The sequence below is a fragment of the Notamacropus eugenii genome, chromosome 3 (genome assembly GCF_028372415.1).
Source record: "Notamacropus eugenii isolate mMacEug1 chromosome 3, mMacEug1.pri_v2, whole genome shotgun sequence".
Lineage (NCBI taxonomy): Eukaryota > Metazoa > Chordata > Mammalia > Diprotodontia > Macropodidae > Notamacropus > Notamacropus eugenii.
In genome coordinates, this window is record NC_092874.1 from 412,723,261 (window position 1) to 412,747,126 (window position 23,866).

The 23,866-nt window shown below is 36.5% G+C and overlaps 1 protein-coding gene across 1 annotated transcript in view; it reads left to right on the forward strand.

Annotated features, from left to right (window-relative positions):
* SPMIP7 (sperm microtubule inner protein 7) overlaps positions 1–23,866 on the forward strand; it is a 79,912-nt gene that overhangs the window by 41,954 nt on the left and 14,092 nt on the right. The window contains exons 5-7 of the mRNA XM_072598138.1: positions 8–75; positions 2,761–2,802; positions 3,629–3,736. Coding sequence (XP_072454239.1) covers positions 8–75; positions 2,761–2,802; positions 3,629–3,736 — 218 coding nt within the window. The remainder of the gene's footprint in view (positions 1–7; positions 76–2,760; positions 2,803–3,628; positions 3,737–23,866) is intronic.

Sequence of the window (23,866 nt, forward strand, 5' to 3'; positions counted from 1 at the left end):
GTTTTAGCTTGTTGGGGGCCTCTGGGACAGATTTCAAACAAGATCCTTCACATCACCAAAAAGACCAGTTAATTTGTAAGTTTCATCTTTTTGAACTTGTTAGATTCAGCAATGCTTTTTATTAATGACAGTTCAATTACCCATTCTGTATATCAGATTATTTATAATTAATAATTATAATGAACTGTAATAATAATAAATACCTTAACAATTCATTCAGAGTTGGAGACATATCACCTATTAGACAGAATTCTAGGAGTGATCTCCAAGAACTGGTTCTAGCACTTTCTGACTGCTTACCATGCACCTCAGTGGGTGCAATAATCTAGTTCATTCCCCATTCCTTTTTAATTTTTTTTGTAAGATATCTTAACATAAAGCTAGGATTGAATTGAGGTATGATATGCCCAGAGTTGAACAACCAGTCACTATCCCATTTCTTCCCGGAGTTAAACAAAGGGATTTCCTTTCTTCCATTGATATCTTAATTTTTTCTCAGGTTGAGTACTAGCATCAGTCACTTTCAGGTGGAGAGAGGGGAACCAGTAATGTAAATAAGGAAAGAGTTCATCTGTTTTGAGATGAAATTTTTAATCTATCCCCCTCCCAAAAAAAGCTTTTTTGTCCTAGACCAATTATTTTCCTTAATTTTTTAATAGTATTTTATGATCATTTTCCTTTAGAAGAGGTTTATCCAGGGTGTCTGGGAAAGGCTTTAGAAGCCAATATTTGTTCTTAATATTTCAGTTTTACCAAAAATGTGGTTTTAAATATGCTTCTGCAGTACCATTGAGAAACAGAATATACATTATAGCCTAGAAAAAAGAGAGGAAAAAATATATAGCTTAAAGGAAACATGCCCTAACTGCCCCTAAGCTTAAAGGGCAAGGCAGGAAGGGGTAGGAAAGGTGTTTTTAAAAAAAAAAGAAAATAATCATACCAAAACCAAGTGCCCATTAATGTGACAAGTATCCAACTGTCATCAGTTAGGACCAGTGGGACCTGGTTTTGCAACAGGAACTTGATAAGGGTAAAGGGAATCTGCAGGTACATTGTCAAGTGCCAGACATTCCATCCTTCCTTATTACTTTCCTGTCTGTTTTGTTAACCTGTCAGATAGAGGCTGTTAACATTCAGTCAGAACTCAAGTTCACAGTTAAATAATTTGATTAATTTTACTAATTAGTAAAAATCATGACAAAATTAAGAAATATCAGGCATATATATCATAGAATACATTATTCTAGTCTCTTCCAAGCTCTAACTCACAGAAGAAAATTTGCCTTTCCCTTTGGAATCTGCTTTCATTCTCTTCATATCCATTATCTTTTTTCAAAACCCTCGCTTCTTCCTAACTTCCCTCTTGCTGTGGAGATCACCACCATCCTCCCAGTCACCCAAGATACCAAACTAGATGTCATCCTTGACTTCACTCTCAGTCCCATATCTAGTTAGCTGCCAAATCTTGTCCCTTCATGATATTTCTCATACGTTACCGCTTTCCTCTGACGCTGCCACCACTCTGGTGCAGCCTCTCATCTCCTCATCCCTAGGTTATTGTAATAGTCTACTGGTTGGTCTGCCTATCATAAGTCTTCTCATTCCTGCTGGTCCTCCCCTCAGCCATCAAATGATCTTCCTTTCTTTAAAATATAAAATTTTCTGTTTGACTTTTAAAACCTTTCAGATTCTAATCCTTTTTTACCTTTCCACTGTTCCACCTTACTCCTTTCCACAAGGAATTCCAAATGGTCAAAAATTACTGCAGCTACCTAGCCCAGCTATGCAGCTAGGTGGTACCTTGGATTGCACACCAGGTCTGGAGTCAGGAAGACTTATCTTCCTGAGTTCAGATCTGGCCTTAGACACTTACTAGCTGTGTGACCCAAAGCAAGTCACTGCTTGCCTCAGTTTCTCATCTGGAAAATGAGCTGGAAAAGGAAAACCACTCCAGTATCCTTGACAAGAAAACCCCAAATGAGATCACAAAGAGTAAGATGTGATTAAAAAATGATTGTGGAACAACAAATATTCCTGTGGCCTCCTCCATAGAATCTGTGCTGGTTAACAACTCAGGAGAGGTGGCTGTCTGTGTCTCACTGTGGCTGGACATATGAGATATGAAGCATATAGATAGTTTATTGATAGAAGTGAAGTAAGTTATGATAAAGTAAGTGGGGCAAGGGGATTAAGTAAAGCATTCAGAGTGAATCAATGGAAGCTGTGCTTGGACAGATGGTGAAATATGGAGAACATGGAGCAGGGTCTTAAATTGGGAGTTCAGACCAGAAAGAGAGTAAGTAAAGTATACGACAGAAGTCATAGGGTATCAGTGGGGAACAAGTCATCATCAGGAGTTCCAAGACTTACATCAATAGGAGCAGTAGCTGGGCTAGGTTGAAACAACTTGTAACATGGTTTTCTGGACATTGAAGGTGTGCCAATGGAGCTCTCTCTTCATGTGTTGTTCATTGATGGGGCAGGGCTCCTGAAGTCTAATTCTTCCTTTAATGGTAGATTCTGGGGATCAGGATAAGCTAGAGCTAAGGCCCTATGAGAATCTTCAGGAACTGGTTTGGATGATAGTTGAATTTTCCCTGGACTAATTAAAGCAAAGTCCCCCCAAACCTATTATTCTTAGGGTTAGGGAAGGGAGGGTTCAGGCTGGTTAGAAATGCTAGTTTCACCTTAGGCCCAAACAGTTATTAAATTCTTATCTCTAAATTGATTACCAATGTTTTCTCTCTTTCTGTTTCCTAGTGTGAGCCCAAGTTCTAGAACTCAATATATTCCTCTTTACACGTAAGTAAAACTTTCTGTTATTGTGCATTAAAAATATGCAACTGATACCAAAAGGATAGTTGGCCTTAGGTCCCTTTTGTCTTGTTTGTAAGTCATTGATATAAACAAGCTGAACTTCTCTAAATGCTTTCACACAGTGGTTGGCCCATAGTGGGCACTTAATAAATGCCAATTAATTGAGTGCTCCCAAGTAGCACATGTCTTCTATGGGGCATTATGGAATTTCTGACCTAGGAAAAACTCTTGTCATCATTTTAACCAACCCTTTCTTTCAGATGGGTTTTAACCAAGGCCCATTTGGACTAAAGGAAGAAGAGTAAGGCCACGCAATAGCCCAAAAGTTTGTCTCAGAGTTCATTTCCATTCACAAAATAGTGATTCAGCACTTACTATTCGAGCATTCCTGTTTTCCTGAAACTGATCTCTTCACAGAGTTAAAGCCAATAAATAATTTATGATTTCAAAAATAGACATTGCTCTTGTATGTTTCCATAGAGCTAGCATGTTACCATGGAAAGAGTTCTGGGTTTGGAGTCAAAAGGATCTAACTTCAAATTCTAGCTCTGCTCCTTATTTGGCACCCTTGTACAAATCTCTTCATCTTTCTCCTCCTCAGTTCCTCATCTGTAAAATGAGGAGGTTAGACTAGATGACTTCTGGGCTTCCTTTTTTGTCTAAACTTATATCTTAAAAGGATACTGTGACACGAGTATCTTGGCATTTACCCTTTGGAATCATCTTAGTAAATAGACTATGGAAGTTGGAAAGTAGTTCTACTAGCCCTCCTGCTTTTCTTACAAATAATTTATTTCTTTCACTCAAACAGTGGTCATGCTGAGGCATTAAACCCTGATGACAGAGATGATCCTGATGGTGACCTTGCATCTTTGGGCAAGCCTCGGACCTCAAAGATACTTCATACACTTACAAACCAGTAAGCTGTGTTTATAAAATGGGTGTTCATTAATTCTGGAAATTAATGATTAACTTAGTTACAAAAGAAGAAAAATGGCTCTATTGGTGAGGAAGACATGTACATGCAGAATGCCGAATTTGGAAATTTTAGTACAGATATTGTAATTCCATTGTAATAGGCAACTCCTGATGACAAAACCCCATCTACAAATGTACCTGTTCTGCAATTATGGTCTTATGAGAAGCATTGGAAGATTAGGCGATTTGCGCAGGAGTCAGAGACTCAGACCATCTGCACTCTGAATTCTCTCCATCTACGATGTCACCCTTTCTCTTAGAGTTTAGAATTAAGGGATCTGTACTAAAATCATAGCTCTATTTAGTACATGTATGGCTGTAAACATTTATTAGAAATTTATTTTTATAATCTGCAAAGTGAAGGGGAGCTCTGTCAAAAGATCTCTAAGATACCTTTAAATGTAAAATTGACAGTCCTTTACACCTATATTAAAACTATTTTAAAAATATGATGTTGCAAAAGAATGCTGCTGATTAGATGAGGGAATTTGGTGAGATTAGTGCAATGTTATCTGTTACCAGAAAAACAACTCAAAATACTATGTTGATGGGGTATGGGAGTCAATTTTTGAAGGAAAATTATGTCCATAATGAGATTTTTTGCCTGTGAAGAATGGTGTGTTGTCTTAGCTAATGTGATAAAATGAATGAAATCTAGACAAGGCCCTATAATAACAGCATAAAAATTTGCTTATGATATCACCCTTTATTTCTAAATCATGTCATACTTACCTTAGTGTCCAGTGTGAGTTGTTGGTTTGTATTAATTTATGTCATATTATTTTCCAGTTTTCCCAGCAATTTTTGTCATACAGTGAGTTTTTATCCCAAAAGCTTGGATCTTTGCATTTATCAAATTCTAGATTGTATCAGTTTCTCCTGTTTATAGCATACCTCATCTATTCCACTGAACCACCACTCTATTTCTTAGCAATACCAGAGTGTTTTGATGATTACCACTTTGTAATAAAGGTTGAGATCTGTTACTGCTAGGCCACCTTCCTTCGCATTTTTTCATTAACTCCTTTGATATTCTTGACCTTTTGTTCTTGTAGATAAATTTTGTTATTATTTTTCTAGCTCTATAAAATATTTGCTGGTAGTTTGGTATAGCACTGAGTAAGTAAATCCATTTAAATAGAATTGTAATTTTTATTATATTAGCTCAGTTTCTCACGAGCAACTAATATTTCTCCAATTCTTTAGATCTGACATTATTTGCGTAAAAAAGTGTTCTGTAATTTTGTTCACATCATTCCTTGGCAGGTAGATGCCCAAGTATTTTATATTGTCTACATCTATTTTGAAATAGAATTTCTCTTTTTATCTCTTGCTGCTGGACTTTGTTGGTAATATATAGAAAAGCTGATGATTTAAGTGCGTTTATTTTATAACATTGCTGAAGTGGTTAGGTATTTCATCTAGTTTTTTTAAGTTGACTTTAGGGTTTTCTAAGAGTATCATATCATATCAGTTGCAAAGAGTGATAGTTGTGTTTCCTGATAGCCTATTCTAATTCCTTTAATTTCCTTTCCTTCTCTTATTGCTATGGTTAACATTTCAAACAGTGCTGAATAATAGTGGTGACAATGGGCATCACTGATTCACCACTGATCTTATTGGGAAAGCTTTCAGCATATGCTTGCTGATGATTTTATATAGATACTATTTGTTATTTCAAGGAAAGCTCCATTTATTCCTACACTGTCCAGTGTTTTTAATAGGAAAAGTGTTCTACTTAAATTTTTTTTCTGTTTACTGAATCATGTAATTTTGTTGTTTCTGTTATTGATGTGGTCAATTATATGGATAATTTTCCTAACTTTCAACTAGCCCTGAATTTTAGCATAAATCCCACTGGTCAGAGTGATATATCTTTGTGATATATTTGGATATTTTTGTGATATAGTGCTGCAATCTTCTTGCTAGTATTCTAGTGAAAATTTTTGCACCACTATTCATTAAGGAAATTCATCTTTAGTTTTCTTTCTCTGTTTTTGCTCTTCTTGATTTAGGTATCAGTGCCATATTTGTGTTGTAAAAGAAATTTGGAAGTTCTCCTTTGCCTATTTTTCTTTATGGTTTATAGCATTGGAATGAATTGATCTTTAAATATGTAGTAGGATTCATTTGTGAATCCATTTGGTCCTGGGAATTTTTTTCTTAGGAAGCTCATTTATGATTTATTCAACTTCTTTTCCTAAAATGGGATTATTTAAGTATTCTATTTCCTCTTCTATTAATCTGAGCAATTTACATTTTTGTAAATATTCATCCTGTAAACTAGTATTTAAATGAATACATATATATACATGAATATATATACATTTATACACACACACAAACATATACATGTATGTATGTATGTATATCAACCCTGTAAGGTAATGGTACCATTTTTACATACATCTTACAGTTAAGGAAACTGTGCTCCACAGAGGTCAAGACTCAGAACTGGTCCCTTTTGCATCTGGAGACTAGAGATTTTTTTTTTCCCTATTGACTTAAATTCTATTGTTCTATTGTCCTTTTCATTCCTCTGTTTCCTGTCACTGACCACAGTCAGGAGACAGTATCTAAAAGTTCCTTTGATTTCCCATTTTACTTTGGGCAAATCATTTACTCACTTTAGTCCTTTATTTCTCTCTATTATGCAGCCATGATCTATCTTCTATTCATCCTATAGGAACCATTCAGGTTTAAAAACAATTAGGACCTACCATCCTCTCCTCACCATCTTCCGTGATAATGCCATTCGTCCAAAGACTCCATATGGACTTTATTTCCTATCTCTCTAATGCGCTTATTTTTTAATATTGTATATGCCTTCTTGTGTGGAATTGTTGTTGCTCGATCTTTTTAGTCATGTCCAACTCTTTGTGATTCCACTGGGGACCAGTGTAAAGGTGCTGAGATGGCGGATGTAGTGCTGTGGCAAAAGATTCTCAGCAAAGATTCTGAATTGGCTTGCCATTTTCTTCTCCAGCTCACTTTACAGATGAGGAACTGAGGCAAACAAGGTTAAGTGACTCTCCCAGGGTCCCATAACTATTAAATGTCTGAGACTTGATTTGAACTCAGGTTCTCCTGACTCTAGGGTCAGCACTCTATCCATTGTACCACCTAGTTGCCCTCAAAAGCACTAGATTTGTAGTCATAAGTTGTTACTATTGTTGTTAAGCTGTTTCACTCTTGTCAGACTCTTCATGATCCCAATTGGGGGCTTTTTTGGTAAAGATTCTGGAGTAGTCTGCCATTTCATTCTCCAGCTCATTTTACACATGAGGAAACTGAGGCAATCAAGGCTAAGTGACTTGCCTGGGGCCACACAATTAGAGTTTATGGCCAAATTTGAACTCATGAAGATGAGTCTTCCTGATTCTAAGCCCAGGGTTCTATCCACTGTGTCACCTAGCTGCCCCAGGTCCCCACCTGCTTCTTGAACCTTATCACCCTGCTAAACTGTAAATTCTAGGACAACAGGCATAAATGCTTGCATTAATTCTCTATCTCTTCTGGTGGCATAGCAAGAGGTAGTTCATGGCACAATGGATAGAGTTCTGGGCTTAGAATCAGGATGACTTGAGTCCAAATTCAGCAACAGATACTTAATAGTTGTGTAATCTTGAGCAGGTCCCTTACCTGCTATCTGTTTCAGTTCCTTCAATTATAAAATGGAGATAAAAACATGACCTATTTCCCTTGGTTGTTGGGAGGAGCAAATGAGATGATTTGAGTAAGGTGTTTAGCACAGTGGCACATAATTGGAGATTAATAAATGTTTGTTTTCCTTCTTCCTCTGGACATAATATGAGCTTAATGAGGATTTCCTGACTTGAATATAAAGCTCTTGGAGGTCTGAGAAGGAAAAATTCCACATAAACATATAGTTAGTTCATATTGTAATGAGGAAAGCTTTTTTTTAATAAGAAGAAAGATCATTTTGAAGAGACAACTTGATTTTTTTTTCTGGGGAAGGGACAAAGACAGCCACAAGACTGGGATGAACCATTTTCATTTCTGGTTTGCTACAAAATTATAACCTGTTTAGCATTTATATGTTTTATACTAATGATTATTAGTACTATTTCACTCTTACATTAGCTCCTTAATTGGTCTCCCTGCCTCAAGTTCCTCTCCACTCTACATCATCTTTCATCATCTATGATTTCACTTAATTGCAGATTCAACCATTATTACTCTCCATACTCAACAAACTTCAATGGCTCCCTGTTGCCTGTAGGATAAAATAGAAACTCCTCTGTTTGGCTTTTAAAGCTCTTCCATTCCTGACCCCATCTTATTTTTCCTGACTCACTACACACTGATCTCCTTGCATTCAACAGTCCAACCAAATCCACCTTTTCTTCCTTCCTCATACATAGCACTTCATCTGCCATCTAAGCACCTTTGCACTGATCATCCTCTATGCCTATAATGCACTCTCCCCTCACCTCCTCCTTCAAGACACTACTCATGCAGGAAGAGCATCTGTATCCCCCAATTATTAATGGCCACTCTTCCTAACTGCCTCACATTTATTTTGAATTTATCTGTATATACTTATTCTATATATATACTCACATGTCCACTTGCCTCTTTAGATAGAATGCAAGTTCCTTAAGAGTAAGAATTATTTCAATTGATGTATTTGTGGCAGATAGTTGGCACTAAATAAATGGTTGTTGATTGACTGACTATCACTGAACATTTTGGAGCTTTGAAGGATTACAAAATAATAACTAAAGGAAAACATATAACCTACTTGAAAAAAGTATTCATTATATAATAAGGGTAAGGATGGTATCTTATGTTAGAGAAATAGATTAAAGCCATTGATAGAATATTAAAAGAATAATCAAAAATGTGGGTCTGAACGTCAACTCTAATATTGATTTTCTACTTGACATAAATACTAAATTGATGGTCATCTGGTCTTGTATAAAGGTTTTTGTATTCTTTATAGCACCTAATACTGCCTGCCCACCACATGGTAGATGTTCAGTATAGATTTATTGATTTGATGAGTTTTTTCCCATAACTGTTAGTTATGTTAGTTACCATCAGACTGTTAGTCTTGGTGGTAAGAATATTTTTTGGAAGTAGAAGAAAGAGATAACCTATGCTGGATAGGCTAAATTGCCACTTCCACTTTAATTACCATGTCCCCTCAGACCCCACTGGCAACATGGACCCTGCTCTCAAAAGCCTCAGGAATACCAGTGCAACCATTCTTGCTTCCAACTTGTCCTGGAAGTCATTCTCCAGAGGAACATCCCTTGTAGAGGTTCAGCTACTTGGCAACTGCCCCTATAAGAGTCATAGTCCCTCTCTTATAGAAGCTCCAGTAAAAGAAAGTCCTCTATTCCAAAATCCATGTTATTGTCAGAAATGTGTGTGTGTGTGTGTGTGTGTGTGTGTGTGTGTGTATGATGTTAAATATCAGAAACAAAGAGGGTTTTATCAGTGATATTGTTCATCCTTTATCCTTCATCCTGAAGAGGACCAGTGACATCATGGATGAAGACTTGATTTATACATGACTTGGATTTAAGTGAGGCAGAATTGTGCCACCATCAACTTCATTCTCTCTTCCTTAGTCATGAAAATCTAGTGGCAGGATAAAAGTCAAGACAACCCAGGATGGCCCAGGATATAGGATGATCTTGATGCCTTCAATGCCTGACCAAGCTCTAAGCACTCCATAGCACCTACCTCAGCCACCTTCATAGCTGTTCGAAGAAATTGTTTTATCTGCCCATTCCACCAGGGGAAACCTCCACATTCTTGGGATAAACATCCCCCTAATTCTCTGAGAGGTTTGAGGTCTTTCAGTTACCCTCATCCTAGTTTAGCCATCTGCCACAACAGTTTACCAGAGTGTGGCCACTGTGCATGCTACAACTTCTTGGAGCCACAAGTGAAAAGTGAAGGTGGATGAGCAACCCTCAAAAAGGGCTCAGAAAGTCTTCACACCAGAGGTGGTACTCTTCCCTGAGCACCTTATATATACCTATCAGTGTATTATTATTTATTAATATCTGTTTTGCCTCTGCACTCTAAGGACCACTGGGCTTTCCATCTGACTTGCTGCTGAAACTTCTGCGGTGTTTCCCTGTATTACAGTTAGCATCTTGAGAGCAGGGATTATCTTAGTTTTATATTTTCATCCACAGTGCTTACCACAAAGGCCATAATACATTTTTTTAATTCATCCAGCATTCATTCATTCATTGAGGTGACTCTGATACTAGACAAGAACAACATGGCACAGAGAAGAGAGTTCTGGTCTCAAATTCAGGAAGACCTGTGTTCAAGCCTTCCTTCTGACATATATGATATATGGGACCCTGGGCAACCTTTAAGGCTATAGATTAGAAAGAAGTGGATGCACATTGGTGAAGTTTCCACCCCAGAAATTGTCTTTATCTATAACATCACAGGTCTGGCACCTTACCTCCTCCCAAAGATTTTCGAATACATTGTCAGAATATATATCTATAAAGATTTTTAAACGAGAACAATATAATTTCATGCATCTGTGGAAAGAAATTGCTTTTTCAACTGCCAGTTATTAGATTGGAAGTATGCTGTGAAGGCTTAAAATTATGATAATTGCTTTCTTTTAAAATGTTTTGTTTTCCTGGTAGCTTTACTATTATGTGACTTATTGGCTCCACTTATTTGATTTAGATTGATTTGGATACAACTGTATTTTTTTTTTAATTCTAGAAAATATATATAGTGTGTGTAATATACACACACAAAAAAAAACATTACTCACAAAAATTTTCATCCTTTCATAAAGGCAATTACTTTCAAGGAATATGTTGATTCATAGCTGTTTTAAAGGAGCATGTGAGAATCTGTCATATATAAATACTCAAGATACATAGAAATGTAGTGAGTGTTTTCCCCCTTACAAACACATATCTTAATTTTAAGAATAAAATAAAATTAATATCTGGCCTGTGTCTAATATGGAAGCACTATAGCTAAATAATTCTCAAATTCATTCTTGCTAAAGAGTTAAGTACTAATAAATTCACTCCTCTGGGCCATTTTAGTTGTTAAAATGACAGTATTTATAGGACCACTCTATTAGATGTCAAATGCTACAGAATTAATTTGATATTCAAATTTAACATCATTCAATTATATTATCAACCTGACAATACACTATTTTGAAAGAAAAAAGTTAAATTCTTTGTGGATTCTATTTGGAAACAGAACACAGTCCTGAATATGTTAAATGTGTGATTATCAGATTTGGCCACTAGATGTCCTCCAAGGTTGCAAAGTTTCCTTTAAAAAAAAAAACAAACCCTTTCCCTCTCTCTATTGATATGTTTCTTTACTCTGGAAACTTGGTCTCGACATAAAGCATTTTATGATTTCTTCTCAAACTTTTTCTAAGAAGTCAATTGGTGAATATTATTTATTTGCAACAAAATTGGTCTCAAATTTCTCACTGCTGTGTATTAGGGTGGGGCTGATTCAACCAGGTCTAGTCAGCCTATTACTGTCAAGAAAATTGATGGCTTTGACTAACTAGCTCTTCTTGTTTCTGTCAAACTCCTTTTTAAAGTGGTTTACATTTAGTTATTGGATTCACTGTATTCTCTAAAGCAAGAACCATTTAACAATTCCCCTGGAGATAATCATGCTGTTCAAAAGATGCCTGGTCATCACTGCACAGACTCACAAGATCTAAAAGTTCTGAAGAATCTCAGAGGTCATCCCTTCAAGACTATTCTGAAACAGTTACCTGGGATCTAGTTCATCTGGGCCTAAGTGCTCTTTTACCTCCTTCTGTCTCATTTCATCGTTGAACATTTTTGCTCTACCTTGTCCAAAGATCGGTCTACTTGGTAGAGGAAAGAGACATGGTGAGACAAGAGTTCATTATCCCCTGCCCACATCTAGAGACAGATCTGGTTGGATTGTATCCTAAGTAATGTGTTCAGTGGTCAGTACAACATTCTGGAAAGGGCACTAATAAACTGGTGCGCATTCAGACGAGGGCAGGCATGAGACCAAAAGGATCAGATGCTGTCCCAAGCCAGAGGGTAATAATACAAGTGAGAGTGTTCACTCTAGGAAAGATAACTCTAAGAGGAGACCTAATATCTCACTGTTACATGGAAGCAAGATTAGACATATTTTTTCCATGATCTTACTCAAACCAAAGTAGCAACCTAATCCCTTCTTTAACTTCCCCTTGCCCACAACATAGCTAAAACAAAACACCTTTTTTTGTTATATTTAATGCATTCCCAGCCTCAGCTCATTCTGAGCTTTGGTTCACCCGATACTACTATAGGACTATGGCCCTCTCTCTAATTCACCTCAGTTACCTACCATTGCCATTTTTTCCATCCTTTGTATGTAGTTTTAAAAAAAATCCAAGGTGATCAATGAGTTTTCCATCCATATTTGCTTCTTCTGGTGGTCACTCCTTTGCATCTTCCTCATAATCATTTGTATTTGTGCCCTTAACATGTTGTTCTGGAGAGCATCCCACACCTCCTGGATCGAATTTTGGACAATGACATCCTAAGGGATTCTTTCTTTGTACTCTTCGAAATCTGCTCTCTACTAAACCTAAGGTTCACTTTAGACCTAAGTCTGAATTTTACCCTTCTTTGTTGCTCACTCTTTTTTGAATCATGTCTGACTCATCATTATGCCATTTGGGATTTTCTTGGCAAAGGTATTAGAGTAGTTTGCCATTTTCTTCTCCAGTTCATTTTACATATGAGGAAACTGAGGCAAACAGGGTTAAGTGATTTGCATAGGATCATACTAGTAAGTTAGTAAGTGAGGCAGGATTTTAATTTTAATTTGGATCTAGATTTGAATTCATGAAGATGAGTCTGCCTGACTCCAGCCCTGACACTGTATCCACTGCATCACCTATTATCTATTACAAATTTCAAGATAGCATGGGTTTTTTTTCCTTCCAAATTTCCCATCATTTGTACTTTAATAATTAATAAGGACTTCAGCATTATTTAGTATGGATTTTCTGGTTCAAGAAAGGTGGCAGAGACAGAACTTGTAAAAGATTTGAATTCTCATATCATCTCAATGAGTATCAGAAATGTCTACAAATAAAAGTTTTTTAAAAAGAAAAGGGGAAGGGAAAGGAGGTACAAGCAGATATCCTCATAAGATAAGGATAAGAATCTTAGTAAAGGAAAAGGAAGGGACAAGGAAATGAGCAAGCAGAAAAACTGCAATATGATGAACACATATTATAGATTAAAGAACCTAAGAAGTCACTGGAAAGTGAAAATAATTCATTATAGCAGGTCCAGAAACAAGGCCTGAAATGATATATTGAGTTGTATTAAAATCTTTAAAAGGAAATGAAAGAGGATTGGGCATCAATTTTTTTTAAAAAAGATTTGATATCTGTAATAAGGGATTAATTATCAGAAAAAAACAGAATAAGACTATCATGAAGATGGCAGTAGAAAACTTGAAAAAAACAGGTAATGAGTGATAAAATCATTGCTTTGGAAGGCAGAAATGAGAGATCATGTAGCAAAACAAGATAAAAGAACACTAGCTAAAAATGTGTGAAAAGTGTACAAGCTAATATCGATAGAACCATTAGAGAGAATATGGAAGCTCAAAACATGCAAAGAACTTAAATACTATTTTCCGGTAAATTTTACTGTATTTGTTTTAATCAGACAAAACTTGCCTTCTTACTCTCCTACTCTCCTGGATCCTCCTCTCATTGAGAACATAAAAACAGCAAAAAACAGTGTTCTTCATGTATAGTTATCAAAACAAATTTCCATATTGGCCATGCCCCCCCCCCCAAAAAAAATTGTCTCCTACTGCATTCTGAGTCCTTCATCTCTTTACAATGAGATGGATCATATATTTCATTATCAGTGCTCTGGAATCATGGTTGATCATTACTCTGATAAGAAATCACAAAATAGTGTTCCATAACATTTGTACATAACAATTTGTTCATCCATTGCCCAATTTATAAGTACCCTCTCATATTACCACTTTTGCCACCTCACATAGATACTTTTATGTATCCTTAGAGCTTGCTTTTTTGTAGGACTCATTCTCTTAATCTATCCTCCCTCAAATTTCCCCTGCTCCCTTCATTCCTTTCTTTCTTATTTCCCTGTTGAGTGAAATATATTTCTGTACCCAAATTTGTTTGTGTGCATTGTCCCTTTTTTTGACCAGTTCTCTTCTTGATCAGTCCCCTTCCTTCTTGTTAGTATAGACATCTATTTGTACATCTTGACTATGTGAAAACATTCTCCCTACTTTTCCCTCCTTCCCTCAGTGTATTCCTCTTTCCCTCTCCATTCTTAAGATTATCAAGATATAACAGAACCATTCTCAGATCGTCTCTAATTGGATTCCCTCTGTCAAGCTTGGTGATGATAGGATTCAGAGAAGACACATGTATCATCTACCCATATTTGACTCTAAACAGTTTATCTTTATTTAGTTCTTTCTCATCATTTATTTGTTTTTCTCCTTTTATATTCTCTTAACTCTTGCGTTTGAACTTCAGATTTTCTCTTTGTATCTCTGTTCTTTTCATCAAAAATGTTTGGAAGTCCTCTATTTTGTCAAAGATCTGTTTTGTCTGAAGGGTTGTACTCAAGTTTTTCTGACTAAGTTATTCTTGGCTGTAAGTCCATATTCTTTGGCTCCTGGCAAACTCATTGCCTTATATTCCAAGTTCTGTGCTCCTGCATAATGGTGGTTGCTAAATTATGTGTGATGCTGACCGTGGAGCCTCAATATTTGAATTCTTTCCTGGCTATTTGAAGTATTTTTGATTTACCAGAAACTCTGAATTTGGCTATACTATTCCTAGAACTTTTATTTGAGAATTTCTTACAGGAGGTGACTGTTTGATTCTTTCTATTTGCATTTCACCCTCTAGATCTAAGAGATCTATCTGGACCATTTTCTTTTAAGATTTCTTGAAATTGGATGTCTATACCCCTTTTTTAGTTATGGTATTCAGATGGTGTAATAATTTTTAAATTTTTTCTCCTCAATCTGTACTTCAGGTCATTTGTTTGTTGCTATGAAATGCCTTAAGTTTTGTATTATTTTAGGGATGTTTTATTTTGTTTTAATATTTATAGTTTCACGGAGTCACTGGCTTCTATTTGACCTATTCTAATTTTCAGTTTGTTGCCTGAGTGATTTTGTACCTCTGTATGTTACAAGTTGTTCATTCCTTTTTGTAATTCTTTCTTCCATAGCATTCATTTCCTTTACTTTTTTTCCTTGTGTTTTCATTTCATTTACTTAAAAATATTTTTTAATTCTTTCTTAACTTTTCATCTCTTCAAGGAACTATTACTGAATTTTTGTGGGAGCTATGTTTTTCTCTGAGGCTTTGCTTATAGGTGTTTTAGAATTATTCTCTTCTGGTTTTGGTTCTTAAGCTTTCCTGCCACTATACTAGTTCTTTATGTAAAAATTCTTGTTTTGTTAGCTCATTTTTCTATGCTACTTCCTGACTTAGGAATAGTCAGAAAGGGCAGGGATCTGCAGGACTTCTGGAGGAAAAGCCTCATCTTGTTGTTGCTTTTTGGGAGTTTCAAGTGACACATTTTCTAGGATTTCAGGGTCAGACTAGGGGCCCAAAAGCTTTCAGTGCTCCCAAAGTGATCTGATCCAGGACAATGTCTGATTGCTGCCCCTCAGTCTTAACTCTACTAGCTCTGGAACTGGATTTGGGTTTGAGCCAGCATGGACTGCTGCTGGATTCATCCCCTACCAGCCAACTGACAAATTCTGTTGCTTCAGAATAATAATCTTCTTTAGCGTAGGATTCCTGTCCTGGTTAACGCTCTGCAGGTTATGTTACAAGCTAGAAATAAGATTCTGTCCTGAGCTGGGGTCTGAATTCCATTACTGCTGATGCTGGCTTCTAGACTTCCTCTTTTTTGGTACACCACTTACCTACCCAGGAATGACACCCCTCTGCACAATTCCCCTTCTCAGTCCACCTTGCATCTGTGCTCACTGAAGGGTGGGTGATAAAGCTACCAATTTGCACCTGTCCCTGTTGCAGTGCCCTGGTATGGCTCGGAGGGGTCATTTGCTGTACTACTTCCCCCTGAGTGTGTGCTTCTGGTTCACCCCAGTTCATAGACCCCTCTGTCTGTCTTCCTGTGGAAACCTGGGCTAGAAAAATGATTCACTGTTACTTTTTCTTGGTTTTCCTATCAGAATTTGATTAGATATATACATACACTAACAGACTGAATTTCCCTAAAGAAACAAAATCGATTACAAACAGAATGAAAACAGAAAACTCAATAATAGATTGCCTACATATAAAATATGCCTATGACAGAAAGATATTCTATCCTTCTTTTAGACCATTTTAAAATGAGATGTTGTGGGGGAGATTGGAAGCGTTATGTAGCAGCTGATTAGAGAAAATCAGAAGTAATGGTTATGACTTCAGAGTTGGAAGTACTCTAAGGGAGATAAGCTCAAGACTATATTTTTAAAAGAACCATTAACAACAAAATAATATATGAATTGATTGTAGAAACATATAATAGCATAACACTAAACTTTTTGAAGGAAAAGTTAATTGAATCGCCAAAACATCTCAAGTTGAAAACATTATAGTGGAAGAATTCTGCGCCCTACTTTTAGAATAAGTCATCAGAAAGGAAAGCAAGAAAAATTACACAATTGAACAGAATGCTTAGAAACTATATCTTATAGTTATATGTAATGAACTAAATGGATTAAGAATTTACTTTTTGTTCAAAATGTACAGAACATTTAAAAATCAATCACATGGAATAAGGAATAAAGGTAGAAAAGCAGAGATTTTTAAGTACCACTTCTGTAGACCATAATTCAATTAAATAGTAATTTATATGATAAATATAATCATAAGATGCAGGCTGAATGGAGAGCCAAAGGAATGACTAAGTAAAAGACAACATGATATAGAAACAATAAAAATTATATTAAAAATTGCAATATTAACACTCAACTCAATTTATGGTCCCAGTGACTTGAGTAGTCCCTTCAGTTGTGGAACAGTGTTGCAGCTAAACATTAGCCAAACAGAATCAAAAGTGATTTCCCCTCGGCCTTATACATGTCCTGTCACCACTACAATACAGGCAGTTTTTCGGTGATTTTTCTTCTTTTTCAGAAAAGACAATTTCCTCCATTGTCTTCTAAACGTTGATATAATGATTTTTACTTTCTAGTGCTTCAAAGTATTCCATATTTGTTTCACTTTGATGATTTATGTGGTATAGACAGATATTGTCTCAATATTCTAGATTAATGGTTTCCAAGTGTGGTCCCTAGGAATTTCTGAGATCCTTTCAGGGAGTCCATGAGGTCAAAACTATCTTCATAATAATGCCAAGATTTTTTCATTTCTAATACTATAAATATCGAGAGATATAACTCACATAAATAAAAGCTTTTTGGGAATCCTCAATAATTTTTAAGTATTGAGAGGTCCTGAGACCAAAATGTTTGAGCATTTCTATTCTAGATGGAAATATCAAAGCATAAATTAAATAGGTAACTTGTTCAGGGCAACATATGAAGTCTGTCCATGGCACTGCCTAGGTTATGGCCCCCAACTATAATCAGTTACAGGAAGTGGAGATTGATTTGGATGATATGGCAGCTTTCTGTAGGGTGTGTCTTTCATCATATTTTAGAGAATAATGATGATGTTAGCAATAAGGATGGCAAGACCTTATAATAGTATAACACTTTTTTTACTTTTGAAACATTTTGATATCTATTTTATTTTACTCATATTCCTCACAAAAATCTTGTGAAGTAGTTATGGATAGGTGTGATTATTTCTGTTTTACCAATGAGATAGCTGAGACAGAAAGGTTAGATAATTTCCCTAAGGTTACACAGCAGAACCAGAAGAGAGCCTGGGTATCCTGATTCTTAGTTCGATTTTCTTTCCAATCGTTCCCACCTCCTCAATGAGAGCAACACTTTACAAGTCAACCTGGCACATCTATCCCTGTTCAAGAAGTTTCAGTGGCTCCTTCTTGCCTATAGGATAAAATATGAATTCTTCAGCTGGCTATTTAAACCTGTCCACAGTCTAATTCCAATTCTAATTTTTCAGACTTTTCCCCCCACATCCCTCTTCTTCACAAATCCATTCCAGCCAAACTGGCTGACTTGCCATTCCCTGAAATTTACACTCCTCCTTCTTTGTGTCTTTGCTTAGGCTATCTCCCACATGTGACGTTCACCCCTTTTCTCCTCCTCCTTTTGGAATCCTTAACATCCTTCAGCACTTATATCAAGTGCAACTTCCTGCTAGAGTAGCTAACATTCATAGAGTGATTTAAAGTTTGCAAGGAGCTTTACAAATATTAACTTATTCTATCATAACAAGTTTGTGAGGTAGGTGCTATTATTATCCCCATTTTACAGATGAGAAAACTGAGGTAGACTTTAAATGACTTTCCCAGTCATTTAAATGTTAGGTAAATGTTTGAGAGTAGATTTGAACTCAGGTCTTCCTGACTACAGACCCAGGATTACATCCATTTCACCACCCTTCCCCTAATCATTAGTCCTCTCTTTCCCTTCCCAACTAATCAGCATAAATGTTGTGTCCCCCAGTAGAATGTAACTTCTTAAAGACAGGTATTATTTAGTTTCTATAGGTGTTAGGATATCCCTACTACCTAACATAGTCTCTTGCACATGGTAGAAACCCAATAAGAGATAATATATGTAAAGAACTTTGGAAGTATTAAAACCCCAAATACATGTTACTTATTACTGTAAAATGAGCTGGAGAAGGAAATGGCAAACCACTGTACTATCTTTACCAAAAACAAACCCAAATGGTGTCAGGAAGAGTCAGACATGGCTGAAAATGACTGAACAACAGTAATTAAAAACAAATGTATGCTAATTTGTTTAAATTCAGTTGGATTGGCAAATAATGAAAGAACAAAAGCCAGTCACTTTAGAAATGGCTAAAGGTTAGAGCAAGTTAATAAAACTCTTGTGAATCTTACTTGTTGGACTGGAACCATTTTTCTAAGGGAGTGGAAAAATGGGGCACCCCAGGGCAACCCTTAAGGAAATAGTACTTACAGCTGAGTTTCTACAGCTGTTTGCCCTGGGTCATTTTCCACTGCCACCACCTGGAGGATTTAAAATTGGGTAATTTCTCCACTCAAAGACTAAGCCCCAGAGATCACAGTGTTTCTTCTTCTCCAGCACCATGTTCATGGCCATACTTTACAAGAAGATATAGTTCAAGTCCAGGTAATGCTTTACTTAGAGACATAGAACATTTTAATGAGCTTATGTGCATATTCCCCCATCTCCTTATGTTCGTGCTCCAAGGTCTCCTTCCAGAGGAGCCCAAGGCTCCTTACTCCTAGAGAATTAAAAACACAGCATTAGAGTATAAGCTCCTTCAAGGCAGGAGCTTGTTTCACTTATATCTCTGTGTTACTCCATGTGCCTGACAGAATAAATATTAATATCAATGAACAAGTACTGACAAAGCACTTACCATTTCCCAGGCACTATGCTAAGCATTGGGGATGTAGGCAAAGAAAAAGTCAAAGCAATCCCTTTCTTCAAAGAGCTTACATTTTAATGGAGAGGCATGATACATAAATGATGACATATAAGATAACGACAAGTAGGCACAAGATAATATTAGAGGGGATGTCACCAAAGCTTGTAGATTGATTAAAACATTGCTATTTCAGTTGCCACTGTCTTCCACCCATGCTGAGGCTTATTGCATGTAGGACTGGTAGCTAGACGATATGCTTCTGTTTAGGAGCAGCAAATGCGGCCACCTCCCCCTTCTTCCTCCTAGGAGTCAGCATGAGAGGGAGTCCCTTCCTGTCAGAGCTTAATGAGCCCAGTCCCCACAAGGTCTTAATATGCACTGAAAGTTTCTGGATCTAGAGAGATAAAATAATGCCATAAAATTTTTAACCAAAAATATACTCCAAAAACATGTAGTTGGAAAATTAAGTGACCATTTCTTTAGTTTTTCCCTTTCACAAATCAAATCAAGGCCCATCCCAAACTAAGCTACTGTTACAGGGGTAGGAAACCTGGGGCTTAAAAACCACCTGATACCTTCTAGGTCCTTGGGTATGGCCTTTTGACTGAGTCCAGGTTTTACAGAACAAATTCTTTTATTAAGGGGAATGGTTCTGTGAAGCATGGATTCAGTCAAAGGGTTGCACTCGAGGACCTAGAGGGCTACATATGGCCTTGAGGTCCCAGGTTTCTCATCCATGGAACAATAAAGCGAGTCAGAGTCAGTGAAAAAAAACAGATCTGGAAGGTGAAACACATACACACACACACACACACACACAATCTGGGAAGACAAAAAAAAATAGGAAGGTGGAGGAAAAAATAAAATTAGGAAAGACAGAAAGAACTAAAAAGAAAATAGAAAAAGCAAAACAAGATGGACAGCTTCCTATTTCTTTGTGTTCCAAGATTATTTAATCTCTTCATTGTCTCTTGTGTCATGATTCAGAGGCAAAAAAAAAAAAAAAGTGGTTATAAAATCAGGGGACTAACTATTAACGTTTTTTCTTTCACAAATCAAATCAGGCCCCTTACAACCAGAAGGAAAATGAGCCACTTATCTTACCTTATGTCAGTGCCACATAATTTTAACATCCAGGAATAAAAATCATACAAAAGGTTGTGATTCAGTGAATCAGAATGAAATTTACAACGTCTCCAGTTAAAGTTAGCTGGGGTTTCCATCTGAGATCCACAAATGGGGGCAGTGTTGCATCATGCACAGAAGCTGAAAATCCATTTGCCAGCCTCTGTTAACCCCACCGTTCACTCTCATATTGTTTCCATTTCCTTTAACAAGCCAGTGGAGCACCATTGGGCAACCGCACAGTGCCCCCAGCTGAGGTGATGGATGCTTGTTGGACACCAGGTCCTGATAGATGCATCAAGACTGAAAAATAGCCCCCTTTTCATATGCCTGCTCCAAGCTTAAGCAAGAATGAATTACAAACAATATCAGGGATGATTTTTTTTCTCAAATATTTATCAAGTCATCGAGATAAATCAGCTTACTGTGCTCTTCCATTCATTTCTCAAAGCTAAACTTTTAAATGCAGTCTGCTGGTTTCATTCTGTGTGTGTGTGTGTGTGTGTGTGTGCGTGTGTGTGTGCGTGTGTGTGTGTGTGTGTGTGTGTACATATGCTATATTCCCAAATCTTAGTGCAGTTTCAAGCTATTTTGAGCTTAAAGCTACATTAAGACTTTTGGGAAACCCTGTGTAAATGTATGTATGTATGCATATATAGATATACACATATCTATATATCTATATATGCATACATACATCTGTGCAATACTATTTTTAAAATACTATTTTAAAAATCCATTCATTCAAAATATGTTTATTGAGAATTTACCATGATTGCTAGGCCCTTCACATTAAGTTCTTTCCTTTGTGAAAGCCCTGTAATGGGAGACTGTGATCTAAGTGGTATATTTTAATTCTGCAGGTGTCTTAGAGTGAGTGGAAAAAAACTCCAGCACTGTTGATGGGGATTTCCTTTGTAATATGCATGGAAGCTTTAATTAATGCTTGGGGAGACAGACATACTTCAATAATTTTGCTCCATTCCTGTTACTTCTCTCATTTGCTACCACTTTTGTATAAGGAAATCCCAAACTAAATCTCAAGGCCAGTGGCCAATATTTTGGCAATGGCAATTCATACGAACAAGCATGAAATTTTTTGAGTTAATGTGTTATGTGCTGCATGTATGTCTAAAATACTCTGTCTCATTTATCAGATGGATCTTTTTTAAAATTCCCTTTTTAGATCCCTGTGATTACAAAATCATTTTTAGTGCTATGGAAACCTAACAAGTTATACCATTTATTTCACCACTATTCTTAACTTCATTCTCTCCATATGTTATTTTCAGGATGTTCAATGTAAGTCATTCAACAAACATTTATCTAAGTTAATGAGGGATAAAGACATATTCCAGAATTTACTTTCTTCTAGGCATAAATGAAGAAGGAAAATATCAGTAATACATACAAGTACCAGTAAAACGATGATATTATGGTTCACTTGTTTCAGTCATGTCTAACTCTTTATGACCCTTCAAGGTTTTTCTTGGCAAAGATACTGGAGTGGTTTTCCATTTCCTTCTCCAGTTCACTTTACAGATGAGGAAAGTGAGGCAAATAGGGTTAACAATTTGCCCAGGGTCACACATCTAGTGTCTGCAGCTACATTTGAACTCAGGTCTTCTTAACTCCAGTCCAAGGCCCCATCAATAACCATTGATTATTGCCTATTGCATAATAAGCAGTACTAGGCACTGAACATAAAAAGACAAAAGTGAAAATAGACTCTGCTCACGATGACCTTAGATTCTGTTGTCCATAAGCCATGGAAGTCATCGCTTGCCAGAAAATACCCATACTCTTTCAGCTGATGTTCACTATTTGGTTGCAATCTATATTCTCTTCATTTCCAGACACCTCTCTTCAGATATCCTGTACTCCCACAAAACTGAACTATTTGCCATGTCCTGAGAACACACCTGATGCTTTCCTGATTTTGCTCACAGGATCATGTATTTAGAGCTGAAAGGGATGTTAAATATTGTCTAGTTCAATTCTCTTCATTATAGATGAGGAAAATGAGGCCCAGAGAAGGAAAGCAAGCTGTCCAAGAGCACATTGGTACTAAGTAGTAGAGCTGGTTGCTGAATCCAGTTCCTCTGGATGAAAATCTAAATCTAAAAGTCTCTTCATTCTGTATAAAGACTCAGTACACTTAGAGTTAAATAAAAAGCATCTATCAGTGAGTAATCCATAGGTGGGGTCTTTGTTTGGCTTTAGTTGAGGTTTTGGCCATTTCTCCTCCTTTGCATTTTGACTGTGCCACAGTGCAGTAATGAGGAACCAGAGTTGAGGATCGCTAAGTGAGACGTCACACTGACAGAAAGAGACTCTGGTGATGAGAAGTTGGAACCACATAAAATAACTTGGCACAGGCCAAGTGTGTAACCTTGTGTCTGTTTCTCTCAGTTTTAGCATTGTGGTATAAAATCTTTACCCACTTTCTGAGAAAACACAAAAGAAATAAGGAAAGGTGATGAAAACAAATACTTTGAATTAAAGACTCCAAAAGTGGTTTCCTTATTTCATTGTGCCTGATGACGTGAATGTACTTATTATATCCCTGCTTCTCACTACATTCAACTCCCAGGACAGATCAAAACAAAGAGGAATGATTAACCACGTATTATTTTGAGCCATTTCTCCTATTCTTTAATTCAATTTAACTATTATTTCAAATATATTTATTTAAATTTTCGGACATGTTGTTGTCAGAATCACATAGTATCAAAAATGGGAGGCACCTCAGAAGATACCAGGTCAAGAATCACCTACTCAATTCAGCCTTTGCTTGGAGACATCAAGATCTTCTTAGGCAGCTGAATCTGCCTCTAGATAAATCTAATAATTGCTAAAAAAAAAAAAAAAAAAAAAAAAAAAAAAATCCAAAAAAACCTTTTTTTGTTGCTAATTGCCAAAAAAATCTGTCTTTTAAGCACTTTGATATAGGATACATCTTTTCTACATGAAAGCTCTTCAAGTATTTGAGTGATCCTTTCCTCTAAGCATTTTCTGCCACAGGTTAAATGACCCCAATTCCTTGGACATGATCTCAAATTCCTTTGCCATCCTGGTTGCTCCCTTTTGGACTCTCTCTAGTTTAGCAATATCCTTCCTACAATGTGGCCCTCCAAAACGATCACAGGACTTCAGTTGTGGTCTTATCTAGGCAGAATACAATGGAATCTCACTTGCTCCCATCTCTCCTATTATATTGGAAACTCCTCAGAGGCAGAGATATTATCTTCTACTTGTTTGTATTTCCCACAGTATACATCATAGTGCCTTACACATGACAAGAGCTATTCAATGAATATTTGTTGATTTTTATTTTTCATAGATATTATGAATACAATAATAATATGTAAC